This window comes from Strix uralensis, chromosome 9, assembly GCF_047716275.1.
Source record: "Strix uralensis isolate ZFMK-TIS-50842 chromosome 9, bStrUra1, whole genome shotgun sequence".
In the NCBI taxonomy this organism is placed as follows: domain Eukaryota; kingdom Metazoa; phylum Chordata; class Aves; order Strigiformes; family Strigidae; genus Strix; species Strix uralensis.
Genome location: NC_133980.1, coordinates 20,567,014 through 20,582,339, shown reverse-complemented (window position 1 = coordinate 20,582,339; position 15,326 = coordinate 20,567,014). Strand labels below are relative to the sequence as shown.

Sequence of the window (15,326 nt, the reverse complement as noted above, 5' to 3'; positions counted from 1 at the left end):
TTAACTTGTTAATGTCCATTAAGCACCCTTTTTCTTTTGCACAGACCATTTGCCTGAATGTGCCTTAACCCCCACATCTATGCAGAAAATTGCACACAAGCCTTATTAAAAGAAACGCCCACGAGCACCGCGCTCGCTTCATGGCTGTAGGGAGCCAAGTACCTGTGCAACACGCTGAACCTCTATCTTGGTGTACACAGCCCAATAATCTTTTCAGTGTTGCTTTGATTTTGAGTATTTGAGGTTTCTGAAAGGGGTCTGATTTCCAGCAGGGGATGCTCAATACTTTCGAAAAACCAGGCTTAACCTGAACATGGGAAATAGTGGGAAATAGAAATCCGAGATACATGAGTCACGTCCGAAAACCTTGGCTGCGGTTTTGGACTGGCAGTGAAGCAATGCTATAGAAACGTTTCAAATTTTTCAGAGAGCACTTCAGGCCTCCATGTTGCATTTCCAAGCTTCTGGGTATCTCTCCCTTTAAATGGATCCCCAAGTTAGTCTGGAATAATCAGAATTAATCTGTTTCACGCCAGCTCCCTGCAAGCACAGCATATGCTACAGAGTACAAAACCATGCCTCATGCAAGAAAATCTATATGCTCAGCTGGAGATTTCTGTAACTAGGAGCATGCAACTGGGCCCATAGTCACCCGCACAGAGCTTGCAATAGCTTTCAAATTAAAACAAGCCATCACTCATGGGAGATAGTCTCATGATTATGGAGCAGCTCCAAGCAGAAAATTCATCACAAAAGTCAAAATAATAATTATTTCTTACTCAGTTTTCTTTTCTCAAACAAAACAGACCATCTAAAATGTATGTGAGGATATTTGTATCTATGTAGCTATAAGATATCACACCATATGCAATCTGTGCAAATACATCTAAAACGTGACTCAGAACTACAGGGAACACTACGTAGCCTTTGTAGGTCACAAAAACATATCACGGGGCAAGTAACACCCTCACAGCCTTTCTCTGACAAAAATGAATGATTATAACTAACTGAAACAGCATATGGGAGCACAGCTTAAAAAGCACAGAGAAGATGCATCTTCTATAAATCTGGAAGTAATTAGTTGGAAGAAATGGAAACATGCATTTCTTTACTACTGTTTGGGGGAGATGTTCATACTAAGAAATTCAAGATACTTGCTTTAGTGAGTAGTTAAGAACCACATGAAGAACCTCATCAACCTGGACAGGAAAGTCAGTGATTATGGTTGCAGTTTTGCATTACTAAGAATTTTCCAAAAATACCTGTACATTGTCAACTTAATGAAGCTTTACAAGCAACATACATGTATCCCATGCAGACTGTGACTCCTGGCCTGAAGGACACTTGTTACTCTTGCTCCTACCTCACTGGGCCTCAGGGATGCTCCCGAGGGAATGGGATATGGGTGGCTGCCCAGGATTGATCCCAAACCTCTGTCAGGCACAATTTACCCGTAAGCAGCAGCACCTCCTCCTGCAGTGTTATAAGCCAGAACTGCTGGGATGCCAATGTTTTTGAATCTTGAGGCTATACGTGTAAAAGAGACATATGGCCTACTAACTAGGAGGCTTTCCCAAATGAGCTTTTTATCATTCTGCCTTAAAACCACTCATATCCTTTTGGCCTGATAATCTAGACACTGCAAAAACCTTCCCCTAACCCTGCTGATTTCACTGTACTTTTTACTTTTTCCCATTGCCAAATACTCCAACATGTGCCTGGGAGGTAGGAAAGTTACTTGATATTTTCCATAGCTAATATTTCACCAAGGAACCGTGCTGGACCTCTCTTGAAAAGAATAATAATGTTCTCATTTCCTCCCTGAGCTGCCCTGCAAGCTGATGGCTGCCCAGAGCCGCTCTCTGCAGCCTGAAAACAAAGAAAGGGTGGAAGGTCGCTGTGTGGGGGAGAGCCATGGGCACCTGAGCTGGGGTCTGTGTGCTCTGCCGCCCGCTGCAAGCCCACCCTGCCCCGGCGGCTGCCTGGATCACACCCCCGTCACAGCCCCAGCTCCAATAATGGTTTCAAGTGTCTGTTTTCCTTCTGGTGTACACACTGCTGCATGCACAGGGAACAGGAGGGTTGGGCTGGCAGCACTCCTCGCTGGGGTGAGCATCGCTATCAGGCGGGTGCTGGCGTGCCCAGGCCCATGGCCAGAAGGACCAGCTTCATTCAGAGCAAACTCCAGCACGTCCCTGATTTCAGTCATTTTGAAAGCATTGATTTGGTCTTTCTCAAAGTTTGCCCCACTTTTCCCAACTGAAATTATTTATTCTGTTCTGTTTGAATTAGCAAATAATTTCAGTTGTGCTTTCCAGGGAGAAGGATTATACATTTGAAGTAGGGGAGACATTTGACCCAGCCCCGAAGGAGGCAGTGGGAGCAGAGCGGTGTGAACTGCCACTACAGGGGGTTCGTAAGGAGGCAGGAGCTAATGACCTCATGGCCTTGCGATCTGACTGTCCTGGCCTGGGCAGGTGCTGAGCTTGGAAACTGGACTGCTCCAGCGCATCTGACCTCTGGGGAGCGCTGACCCACTGTCCTTAACTTTGGGCATCTTTGCATTTAAGCTTTGATCCCTCTCCTGACCCATGTTCTGTCCTGCGCAGGCAGACCTGCTTGCTGTTCCCACCAGAGAACTCACCTGGGAGCAGAAGCCAGGCGGGTGCTCTGCAGAGGAGCTGACCCACAGCAATCTTAGAGTCTGAAAGACTCGCAAGCAGGTTTTCTCTCTGCAGTTGCACAGCATGTGCTCACCAGAGCTGGAGCCATGCCCTTTCTTGTCAGGATGCATGGACTTGGGGCCGCCACAAAAGGAAAAATAACCCAAACTAACAAAACCAAAATAACAGCCAAGAACATCAGATTTCCAATTACTCTGTTTTGCCTCAGTTGGCTCTTCGGTGTGGGTATAGCTTGCTGGCTCTTGCTGTCCTTTTCAATCTCACAGCAGTGATGTTTCATCAGCAAAGCTCCGGGATTTTATTGTAGGTTCAGCTGGGAGATTTTTTTTCAGTGGCTCCAGCTACTGCTCTCTCAGCTCTGCAGGCAGCCCTGAGAGCCCTGAGCTTCAATAGCTTCTGGTGCTTTCATGCCTTCTGTTTGCTCATTAGTTTCTGCTGCAATGACGAGCGCTTTGTTTCATTATTATTGTCAGCAGCATTGCCAGCTCCCACCTCAAAATGGGTTTGAGGAAATAATGCGTAGAAACAGACAACTCACCCAGACTGCTAATCCCTACAACTGCAGGCAGTGCTCTGCAGCCCAGCAGTCCTCTGTGCTTCCACAGTGATGCCCTGAGTGTGACTGACACCCAGTAACAACAGTCCCCCAGTTAACTGCCCACTGCACACCTTGCCTGTGCGGAAACCACCCCAGGAGAGCCAGCAGCTCATCTGCCTTCTGGTATGTCCCGGCTGTGGCCGCGTCGGGTCCTTTGGCAGTCCCTTACTGGAAGGAGGGGAGCTGGAGGAGAAACTGCTGGCTCTGCGCTGCAGTCTCCAGAAAGCAAAGCAAGGACAAGTGGAGCAGGAAACCTCAACGGGTCTGTGCCAAGCGGTTCTTGCTCGAGCAGCTTGTGCCAAAGCAGAGGGGATACAGCGATGGTGAAGCCGAAGGTCCTTCCTGGTCATGATCGTAGTTCTCTACGGGCTTGGCTATTCTTTGTCTTGTGGATTAATTTTATTTATCTCAGTGCAGTTGTCTTAAATGACAAACACATCCTAGGTTTTTTGGTTTGTTTTTGTCCGTCCGTTCCCCCCCACCTTTCTTTTTCTACAGCTTTGGATGCTTTTCTCAAAATCCCATTTTTCTGTTCTCATTCAATAGTTGATTTTAACATCCTTTGATTTTAACTGCCTGGGTTCAAAATTCACTTCATGGCTTTAATTTGCTTGTTGTGAATGCATAACACTGATTATTTTTGCAGTAATCTAAACATTATGAGAAAAATCTTTTGGATGCATACCAAACTTGTTAAAAATCGGTAAATACGTTCAAATCCATAGTAGATACTTTTAAGATATCCTTGATAGATCATCTGTCTTGAAGACTCATCCTCCCATATTACTTACAGCTGAAATACTGAGTAGTCAGTTACCAGTTTTAAAAATGTTCCAAACTGAAGTGAAAGGTACCTGTAGTCTGATGCTTCTCAGCACATGTGGGACAACTTTTTTCACACTGAGATCCAAAAATCCATGCTCAAAGCTACACACTAATGTAATTTCACTTTTTACCAGATCCAGGCCTGTGGCTGGGCAGCACAGGGGCGGCGAGTCTGGAGCACGAACAGTACAGATCATCCTCCTGTTTCTCATTTGGATATTATCCAAAAAAAAAAAAAAAATCATCCCTGTTCAGCTCAATGTTACGTTGCCAACGTAACATTTCTCTAGTGAATGTTAAGATATAATTACCCTGTAAGGAATGATTCCTATTAAACATTTAATACATCTCCCTCTAATTGAAATTTAAGCCTTTGGTTGTGGTTGGGTGTCACTAAAGATGTGATTAAACATAAAATATGTATAACACTTAACTCCTTTTGGGGTGTTGGGATAGCTTCCACTAAGTAAAAACCATGAATAATTTCTTTTGCACTCTAAAAAGTTTTTAAAGTAGCTTGATTTGAGGCTAGTGCAGGAAGATCTCCTTCCTCAGATGAAAGGGAATCTCTCACCAGCTTCGCCTACAGCAGCAGGGGGATGAGAGCCTCCTTGAGTTCAGCTTCACCCACCGCCTTTCTGCCTCTCGTATCCTGCTCCCTCGCAGGGCTGTACGCTGCCCCAAACCAACCCCCCCGCCACCTGTCTCTCCTCTGGCTCCGGCTGCCTCACAGTGTTCCTCAGCCTGTGCTTAAGTGTCTTCTTACGCAGAATTATTTGCTATGAAGGTATAACAGAGAAAAATGTAGATTTTCCTCTTACGCAAGTAATCTGAATGTGCAAGCACTGAACATACTGAGCATCAGCAAAGATACTAACAACAGTCCTAAATCAAACACTTGCACATACGCATTATTTTTTTGCCTGTTATTAATAATCTTGCTTATAGCCTAAAAATCAGTCCTTGTCAGTTCCATCTGTAAACACCTGTGTAATTCCACATTTATCAAGAACTTAGGGAAAGACTTGAAGAAGTACCAGCAGCCGCTTTCCCTGTCTTTATTTCCTTTCTTCAAGCAGCACAATTAATTAACAATATTTTGACTGCAGCATTTCTCACTGCCACCTTTGCCTGGTCCCCTGGGATATCTGTGCTCGGGCCACTGAGACCCTGCCCATCCTGCATTAAAAATAAAACCTATGCATGTCAAGCAGTGGGAAAGTGCATCTGCTCTTGTACTTGTCTCCCTCCCTGAACTGCTCTTCTCTGTATGTTTTACCTGCCTTGAGCTGATTATTTGTGCGTAAAAGAAAACAAGTGATGGAAGTTTGCTGTGTGGTTATTTTATAATTGTCCCAATATTTGAAATAAAACAAGTCAGTTTCAAAAGTGACTGAAAAATAAACCCAGCCGTAAGAATACACTGTGGAATAATTTAGTGGAGAAAACTTCAGCTCTGAGAACAGCCGACGACCATGTTCTTGTGGTTGCCTTAGACAAAAGGAGTCTCAGAGTGAAGCTTCTGGCAGAAAAATACTGGTGTAGATACCATGTAATCCTGAGTTTGAAAAGCAGCGGTTGTATGAGAAGAGCCCTTTCTTACAGCACCTGCTCTGTGGCCTGCAATGCCCATCAGGCACGAGTATTTATAACGCTGCTTAGTTCTGTGAGGGTTTCATAGCCCACGGATGGGGGTGGATGTAGGATTCGGTGTGGACCCATCTAACTTCTGCAGTTTTGCTCACTGAATTTTATGGCAGTGAAGGGCCAAACCCCATCTTTTTAATAATCCTACAGCCTCACATGCCTTCTGCATCTCTCTAATTTGCTTCCCTCAAACACTGGGACAATCCATGGTTTAATGCTTTGTCTTCTCTCACTGTTGTGGCCCTGGTTCAAAAGCTAATGTTTGCTAATTGCCTTCACTCGACTAAGTTGAAAGTGCCTGAACACGGCAGGAGAGGAAGAGCCATCTACAGCAAGGACCCAGCTACACTCAAGCCTGAGCATCTCTAACACCGGCAATAAGGTAACAGGCAGAATATGGGTTGGATTTTCAAACCCCCAGAGAAGGCTGCAGAGCTGGTAGCTTAAAACAAGCCAAACCCCACAACCCTTAGACTTACACACGAAACACATTTTGTGTGCAAGCTATCGAGAGAACAATCCAGAGATCTCCTTACCTCTGGTTTACAGACCACAGCTTGGCTTCAGACCAGCTTGGTGTCAGCTCGCAACATTCCCTCAGTGCAAACCATGCTTTTGCAATCTAGTTATTCCCAAAGATGACCAACAGATTTAGTTGCTCAATTCTTGTGAACATTAATTAGAAACAGTCTGCCTCCAGATCACCTTGAAGTGCCCACCCATAAACACCAATCACAGTAAACACAAAATGAGTCCAGTGAGACCAACAAACCAAGGGACAAGAGGGCTTGATGCTCAGACTTACCTCCTCTGTACTGCAGATTCCTGCTGCCTCCACTGATGACTGGTTCCTCCCATATATATGAATGAGCAAGTAACTTCGTCTACTACTACATACACAGTATAAAGCAGCTTAAAATTTGGGCCAGAAATCATTCGTTTCAGCAGACTACTGGTTTTGAAGAGCAGAGCTGGGCTTTTCAAGGTGAGGATGAGGAAGGCGCCTGGCTCTCCATCCAGCCGCGCGGTCGACGCTGATGTGCAGCGCACAGGTGAGAGCTCGGGCTGTGACCAAGTCACAGGTGCAGGCTTACACTGCTGCTGCACTAACGCTGGAGCGGGGCCCAGCCCAACCGCTCCCCTCCTTCCCCCACCAGGAAAGGGCATCGTGTGGGTTTCAACCGTTAGTGATTTCTTCTGAAAAAATCCCAGACCTGCCGATAGTGAGACACAGCAGCAAGCGCTGGCAGCACATGCAGCACTGGCAGGGAGGCAGAGACTGGATGATGGCACTTTTCCTTTGCATGTATAGTTGGGGTGAATTTAGAGGCCACCTGTAGCTCTTGCCAGCAGGGCCAGGCTACAGCTTGAGTTGCGATTCACCAGTTGTGAATGGGGGGTGTCTTGGGAAGAGATAGGAGACAGTAGGGCAGAAAGGGGCAGCACACTGCAAAAACCCTCCTGGTATCCCCATGGAGCAAGACATAGCGCTGGCCTCTGACCTGAACGAACACTTGAGAACCTGTGGAGGCCTTGGGAATCACCAGGGTTTCTCCAGAGAAAATGAGCCACAGCTTAACAGAATTGTGGGGACTGCATGCATAGAAGAGAGGGATCTTACCTAACATACATGCACATCGAGCAGGGACCCATGAAAGCAGGGATTTTCTGTGGGCAAAGGAATGAACGTGAAGGAGTGTGGGAGTGCAAGGCTAAAGGGAACTCACAAGAGCTGGCAGAGTCGCTCCACCTCATCCCAACATGATGCAGAAACCAAAACAAACATCTCACTAGAGGCACATGGTTTCCCAACAGGCCCCGAGAAAAATCTGGGACTACGAACTTCAAAGGAAGAGCAGAGCTTCCTTGGCCTCAAGCAGGAGGACTACACTGAGCCTGTTTCCCAGGGTGGCCTCAATCTGGGGCCACGAAGAGAATCTGAAGCCACATTCTGCAGATGGTTGTAAGTGTTTCTATCAGCAACCACAACGCAACAGACAGCTGGGATACAGGAGGCATCCTGATCTCCACCACTCTGGAAATTGCTGACATGGGAACGAACCAAGGCACAGACCTTCAAAGAGAAAATTTTATGGAGGCTTTTATACACATACACAAATATTTTAATATAATGGTAACTGAAATGTTATCCATATTCTTAGTACTGTCATAATTAACTAAAAAGATATTTTTTAAATTTTGTAAAAATGACATATTTTACACATCTTCTATTTACAATTGCAATATACTTAAATGTTATAAAACATCCACTCTGACCTTTAAAATATATGTATACTAGGACTTAGTATTAGATATATTATAATTTATAGCAAACTTAGGGTTTGCTGTGTACCTATCTGTTCAATGGGAATTTCATAATCAGCCTGTCTTAATAAAGGCTGCTCAAAATCAAAAATCGACAACAAAAAAAAATAGGGAATGTGCAAATATTGGGGCCGACAAAAAAATTAAAAAAATATCAAGCTTGCAGTTTTAAAAAATAACACCATGAAGACTTCCAATAAATTAAAATCATAGCCCACAAATCCTTTTCCTGGCATTGTCCGTGATCAAATTAATTTTCAGTACTATTAATCTAAAAGGAAAAAAACCCCCGAAGACCAACCCCCCCCCCCCCCAGCCACGCCAGGTCTTCCCAAGGCCATGTGTTCCCCACGCCGCAGTCAAGCATCAGGGTTTGCCAGGGTGGTTGCTGCTGGCACAGACGAGCTGGCTCTATTGATGACTCGTGAATAAGTGCGCTCCATTCCTTGCTGTTTTGCTGAGTCCTCCTTGTATGCAATCTTTCCATAAAAAAGAAAAAACAAAAAGCAACAGTGAGATCCGAGTAGTTTGGTGTCTGAAGTGTTCATTATCTAACCAAGGATTTCCCGTTTTTTATTTATTACACAATGATGCTAAGGATCTGACAGAAGAAAAGGACCTTTGCCTGGAGACCCAGAAGTGACCAGAGGCTGCAGTGAGAGGGCAGACACCCTCTGAGCCGGGAGGATAAATGAGGCTGGGGTCACCAACTTCTGCCAAGTAGTGCTTCATGGGGTTCCCTGAACTACGTTTCTCTAACAACTCTCACACAAACACAACTGAGAAGTCACCTATGTTTTACAAACCCAGCAGACACCTGCACTGGCACCTACTGACTGTGGTACAGATTAGCCCCAGCTCTGCCCACGTAGCCATTTGGGGCACGCAGCATCCCCACTGAGCTTCACACACACGGCAGCTGACAAAACATGTCCATTAGCAGGGTCTGGACCAAATGCCTGCTTGAGGCTGTAGGCAGAGCTGCGCTTTTGGGGAGGAGCAGTGGCAAGAGCTTGCTCTGCCCTGTCCTACATATAGGCTTTAGCAAGAAGGAAGATTTTTTCTGAAGAAGTTCTTTTTAGCCTTGGTAATAGCTTTTTTTCCTACTTACTTCTATAAATACAGACCTAAAACCTGCCTTCTTCCATAGGGCACTATGTTGGAGCATCCATAGCAGAGACACAGGCCATCCCCGCTGACCACCCACTCGTCAGCAGTGGAAGAGAAATCCTCCCCTCCAGGCGTAATCTTATGCCATCAAGCCCCAGTTATACCTGGTCAGGGTTGCAACCACACCATGTTTGTTACTCAGACATGACCACTCCGACTCCATGTACAGCTTTAGCGTCAGAGCTGGCAACTCGGGCAGCCCTGGGAAGGAGCTGCTCCCACGCCACGGGCTGGAGGAAGAGCGCCAGGACGCAGCACTCCCTGGCAGTGCCCAGCAAAGCCAGGGAAGCTGTGAGGAGAGCAGGGCAGCACGGCAGAGCACAGGCAGGCTGCGGCACACACTGGCTGCCCAGACTGCTGACTTCACCCCGCCGCCATGACTCAAATCCAACGCCCTCCCCAGGGGTGTCAGAAGAAGAGCTTGGGGCGGGTGCTGCTGCACCGGGCCGTACCAGTCCTTCTGAACTGCACACATCGGGCTGGCACACTCCCCACTGCACCCCAGCGTGGCCCCAGCCTACGGCGGCCACGAGCAGCGTGGTGGGCAGGGCTGTGAGAACGGGACCACACTCATGGGGCCAGGGGGTTTGGCCTAATCGGTACTTTTCTAGGCCATTTGTCCCTGGCCCTTCCACCTGGCCACTTTTGCTACTGCTGCCCCACCGACCTGCCCAAGTTCATGGCTAGGATCCTAAAGAACACGTATCTCAATGCTGCTCATGGGCAATACATCACACACATACTTTGTCTTTTTTTTTTTTTTTTTTTTTTAAACTCCCTGAGCAAGGGAGTCATTGGACATGAAACTAAATGAACATACCAAGTAGAGAAACCAGCAAGTGAGGAAAGTACATGACATTAAAAGAAAAAAATAGATGTAAGAAAAATGAACATACCACTTTTGGCTATAGTATTGAGGGAAATGTTAGACAGGGAAGAAGAGAAGCTGTATAAGCAAGGACCATGACAGAGCTGTCAGAAAAGAAAAACAAAACAAAACAAAAGAAAAACATATGGTGATGAAAGAGTCATTGTCAGTGGGTGAGCAAACAAAACCCTCTTGAATATAACAATGGGAACGATGGCAAATCTTACTGGTGTAAAGCACACAGCACAGCTACATGAGAGCCTCAAGCTTTCCAACTGCGAGATAAATATTTCAGCCACAGTTTACAGCATGTGATTTCTCTGAGGCAACACTCTGCTCAGAAGCAGGGAGTTCATGCATTCACTGCAAGAAGAGTAGAGTTTTCCTAAAAAGCCACACTGCCTGGAAAACTAGGCTGACACTTGTAAGGCTGCCCCACAGGGCTGCAAGTGGGAGACTGGTTTTCAGTGTGAACTTTCAGATGATTTTGGTTAAACAGATGATGATTTTGACCTTTGCTGGATGAACTCTTAACTTTACATATTAGCATTGTTACGTACAAGTAATTTTGTATTATTTCGTCTTTTCATTTACATGAAGAAAACTCAGAGCCCACTGATATAAATACAGGTGTCAGTATTTAATAGAACTCACCAAATATTTTATGACTGCTGAAACTCATGGGCTCCTCGTGCTTCATTTAAGTTGACCATACATTTTCCATTCTTGTGGGGAACAGTAGTTCACACAAGACAAATGGTACTGCCTACGCACATTGACTGCATGGCCAAAATAACTTCCACGGGAGAGGCATGAACATTCAGTAACAAATGATACCCTTAATACTTACATACTTAATATAACAAACAGTGATAAATATTAGTTATGATAAAATTACTGGAATGCTTGAGGTTCACAAACCTTTATACACCTAAACAGGAAGGGAGCACAACTGACAGCACAGCAACCACCACTGAGCTTGACCCCCACTTGGCATATACTGAGCCTTCAAAGCAATTTCACAGCTTTACACCCTGTGAAAAACTAGCTCAATTCCACAGTAAGTATAACAATGGGTCAGAAATTCTGGTAAATCCTTATTCTCCTCACATGTGAAGATGAATAATACAATATGGTCTAATGGGGTCCCAGTTAAACACTCTGTGAGATGCCATCACTGATACCAATGGTTTAACAAAGTAACTCTGTACACAAACACTGCTTCTGTGTGCTGTAGGCACCTGGAAATGCAGGGCAACTGCTGGAGAATAAGTATTTCTCAGATACAATTTCAGGTGGCTGACACACAAGCATGCAGGGAAATAATTAAGCATGATTGAATTTGCACTTTAGTATGCAGAATCACTCAATGTTTAAATTAAAACAGAAAACATAATAAAAAATATCTGCATAGACACAGCAATAGAATAGCTGCAAGTGTGCACTGATATCCAGTTCAGTATTTTGGGATGCATTTCATATAATGTAGCCATGCACGCTCCTCCTTCTGAAGCTGCTAATAACTGAAATACATGGCATGTATTTTGACAGTGTACTTAAGTATAAAAAAATAAAAAATAAATAACTCTTGCTCTGAAAGCTGAATACAAATAGAAACTATAAAGATACCTCCTCCAGTTATAAGCTAGGTCTTAAAAGCAATTTACTGTTTTAATTAAATACATCACAGCTGTAGGGTAAAGCAAGCAAAGCATAAAACACTAGTTTAACTGATTATCTGTCTACGCCTCTAGGCCTCAGTCTGCATTTAGCCTCATGAACATTCAACTTTTCAGTATGTAGCAAGACAAGTAGAAGACAAATCTTTGTTGATCAGTCAGATTCATCATATATAATACAGCTGGATTTAAAGAAAGAGGGGCAGGGGGGAAGGAGTAAACGATGTTTTCTCAGTGACTTGCACTGCCAGGTTTTACTTCTAGTATTTTGCTCTACAGCTTCGTTTGTCATGAAGACACAATTAGCCACCCTCATTCACCCCAACCAGCACCAAAATAGATGATCTAACCTGTTCATTCATAACTGCAGAGAGCTCGCTGAGCATATCCTTATAATGAGACTTCATCTCTCCCTGATATTCAAATTGGTCCTCCTTAATAAGGCGTTCGTTGACATCAAGAGCATGTCCACATGCTTCTGCAAATTGCCTACAAGCACAAAACCACAAAGAACAACATACAAATTTTGTAGTAATAAAAAACCCTGTCTCTGTATATATACACACACATTACTGTGCCTCTTCTCCCCCTTGCAAATTACACCTGTTAGAAGTGAATTTCAGAACTTATCCTCAGATCAAGAGGAATGTAGGCTACTAGGATAGCCCAAAACTTCTGTAAATGTTTTCTTGGGAATGACTTGTAAGATAAGGTAAATCCAGATGTAAATTAGCCTGGTTCAATTCAGCCTAATTTCATGTCACACCTACTCATGTTACTCATACTGTGCACAGGGTGGAAAGTCTAAACTTAACGTTTACCTGAAGATTTCCTTCAGAAGCTTAACTTGATTATCAGGATATCTCTTAGCATTTGTCTCTTCAAGAAAAGCTCGAGCATAGGCCATTGGTCCAGCATTTACCTGGAGGAAAAATATGCAGTTTAGGTGTAGAGAACAAGCAGTTTATTGTCATTTTCTCTTGTGTTCCAAGGCTTGGGGACTGGCCTTAGGCAAGCAAGCCTGTGTGAAGAACATCACATCACTCTTGTCACCTGGATGAAACCTGAAGAGTTTTTTTACTGAAGAAAAGGGAGCTGGTCAGCCTCACACGAACTGCAGATATCTGCTGGCCTTTGAAAGTCCTCAGCTAGTTAACTATCTCGAAAGCTGTAAGTCTGAAGACATTTTAATGAGGGCACCAGAAATACATGCACCTCTCAACAGTCCCAACTTTTCTAAATAGGAAATGACAAAACGAATCCTAACAAAACTCTCTTTAAAGTATCTGCATGCTTGGCTGTGTCAGGGGCTGTATTCAAGAGACACGTGATGGTCGTGCTAGAAAGGTTTTAACATTTTTTTAGAGAAGATTTGACCAAAATAGTTATATTTGCACATAAATACAGCAGTCATACACATCAGTGGAAAACCTTCCACTCCCTTACATTTTTAAGGCAGGCTCCAACAGCACTGGAATACAAGATGTGACCAGAAATGTAAAATAGATAAAACATGTTTGAAATGGTGAAAGTCAGAATAAAAACTTAGGTACATGCGTTAAAAAAAAAAAAAAAAAAAAAAGGCAAATTGTCATTACCTTGACACTGACACTTCCTTGGAGTTTGAGCTGCAATCGGATCATGTCCACTTCTTCCATTGTACAAAGCTGATTGAGCTCTGAGACTTTTTTGGACATCTCATCAATTGCTACTTCAATAGGGTTCAGCTCTGTGCTGGTTTGGCTTATGACTTGAATACGCTTCTTCACGTAGGGAAACAAGTGACTAGCTACTCGAAAGCAAGAAATATGTCAGAGAAACTCACCCAACAAGAGAGTATTTAAGAAAGCAAAACAATTAAGTCAAAGTATTAACTTTTGACTTTGTCAATGTCTTTATCAATCCATACAAATTAAGTTTTAATCACCAAATGAGTGAAAGTAACACAGCAGGTCCAAATTGAATTTTGATGTACCTGGCGCTGGAAGAGCATTTCCTTTTGAATTCACCACTGTTTGCTACGGAGCTCTGTCACATCCAGGTGACAGGCAAAAAGTTCTCACTGCTCAGATTTCAGAATCCACAAATTTCTTCTTCCGAGTTAAAGCACTGATAAGCCCGTACTGAACTTCAAACAGCTCAAAACATGTTTCAAGTTAGAGGCAGGAGCCTCTAGTTTAGCTGAATTGGTTATCGCTCACCCACAGATGAACTACTATTAAAACATCACCCTTAAAGAAGTAAGGAGTTACTTTTAGTATTCAACCTAAATACTGCTATGGGAGCTGACAGAGGAATTATTCATCCTTAAAACCCCTTCCTTCCAGTCAAGGTCTTTTCAGGAATCTCAAGAAGTCTGGCAAAGGTACAGTTATGGCACATTAAGTCTGATCTAAGTTAACAATCTTTTCCAGATTGCCCTACACACTTTGGAAGGCCTCCTAAACTCCGTGTATGCCCTCCTGAGGTGAGCATCTGCTGCCAGTCAGCTCAGACCTAAATGAGCTCCAGCTTACACGGTGGCTGTCTCCTGGGAGAACAGGAAACCCAGAACTTCCAGAGCTGGAAGCACGAGTCACAACCAGGCACAGGAGAGAGCCAGCGATCTGCAGACCACCACCAGACTGCGCTTGTCCTCTGCATGATGCAGGCAGCAGGCTCTGGGTATGCTGAGCAGGTATTGTGCCAGCCACCCAGAACCTCTGCACAAGCACTATAAACTTCCACTGCTCCTCCAGTCATACCGGTAAGCCTTGCTTTCTTCTCAAAATAAAAGCCTTTCTTTTTCCGTAGGAAGCAAATGAAAATATATATGACTTGATCAAAGAGGGGAGGGGGGGTGTGGGGAAGACAGATGTTTTCTTTAGAGAAAAGCACTGAGGTGAGGCAGGTGCCAGAGAGAAAAGCAGGGGAGAAGAGAAGGTCATCAAATTCCCACCTAACGCTGAAGACAAAGCCAGGCTGAGAGTGGTGGGAGCTGATGACAGCATGTAATAACCCAGGGAAAATATTCTGCTGGAAGAACAACCCTCTCTGTTTTTGCCAGACATACCATAACAGCTGCACTTTAAAGTCAGTGAAACTACCTGCTTTAATACAGATCTCAAAACACCTACTGCTGCTCAAGCACTTATAAAAACCACATACAAGCTACTCCTTTCTTCTTACAAGCAAAGCTGTGTCATGTAACAAGATGCCCTCAGACATCAGTGCCTCTTTCCTGACTTGCCAGAACAAAACTTTTAGGTGACTACGCCTGTACTGTAAGCAGCTTTCTTCACTTTGCCCTTTGGGGGAAGCAGATGCACTGAAGCTGGTGAGGAACTGGATTTTCTGTCACTCAGGAGCCTTTGCTGGGAACATCAGCCTCCGCTCACAGCTGCCTATGAGAACTACACCTCCAACTCAGACAGCTTCTCATACTCCCAGGCAAAATTCAGACGGTCAAGTTTCAGTAGTAGTTTCACAAAGGATGCCTCTTTAGAGATTTCAATCATGATAAGGAACTAAACATTTTCTGTTTAATATGA

At 44.3% G+C, this 15,326-nt stretch overlaps 1 protein-coding gene across 11 annotated transcripts in view; it reads right to left on the bottom strand.

Moving 5' to 3' along the window:
- Positions 1–7,827: 7,827 nt before the first annotated feature.
- Positions 7,828–15,326, bottom strand: part of DOCK10 (dedicator of cytokinesis 10) — a 164,506-nt gene continuing 157,007 nt past the window's right edge. For 8 of the 11 annotated variants that reach the window (XM_074877692.1, XM_074877687.1, XM_074877695.1 and 5 more), the window contains 5 exons: positions 13,395–13,585; positions 12,618–12,718; positions 12,147–12,285; positions 10,146–10,221; positions 7,828–8,558 (listed from right to left, as the gene is read on the bottom strand). In XM_074877692.1, the coding sequence (XP_074733793.1) occupies positions 8,491–8,558; positions 10,146–10,221; positions 12,147–12,285; positions 12,618–12,718; positions 13,395–13,585 (575 nt within the window). In that variant the 3' untranslated portion in view covers positions 7,828–8,490. The remainder of the gene's footprint in view (positions 8,559–10,145; positions 10,222–12,146; positions 12,286–12,617; positions 12,719–13,394; positions 13,586–15,326) is intronic. The other 3 variants (XM_074877696.1, XM_074877690.1, XM_074877697.1) reach the window with 1 other exon arrangement.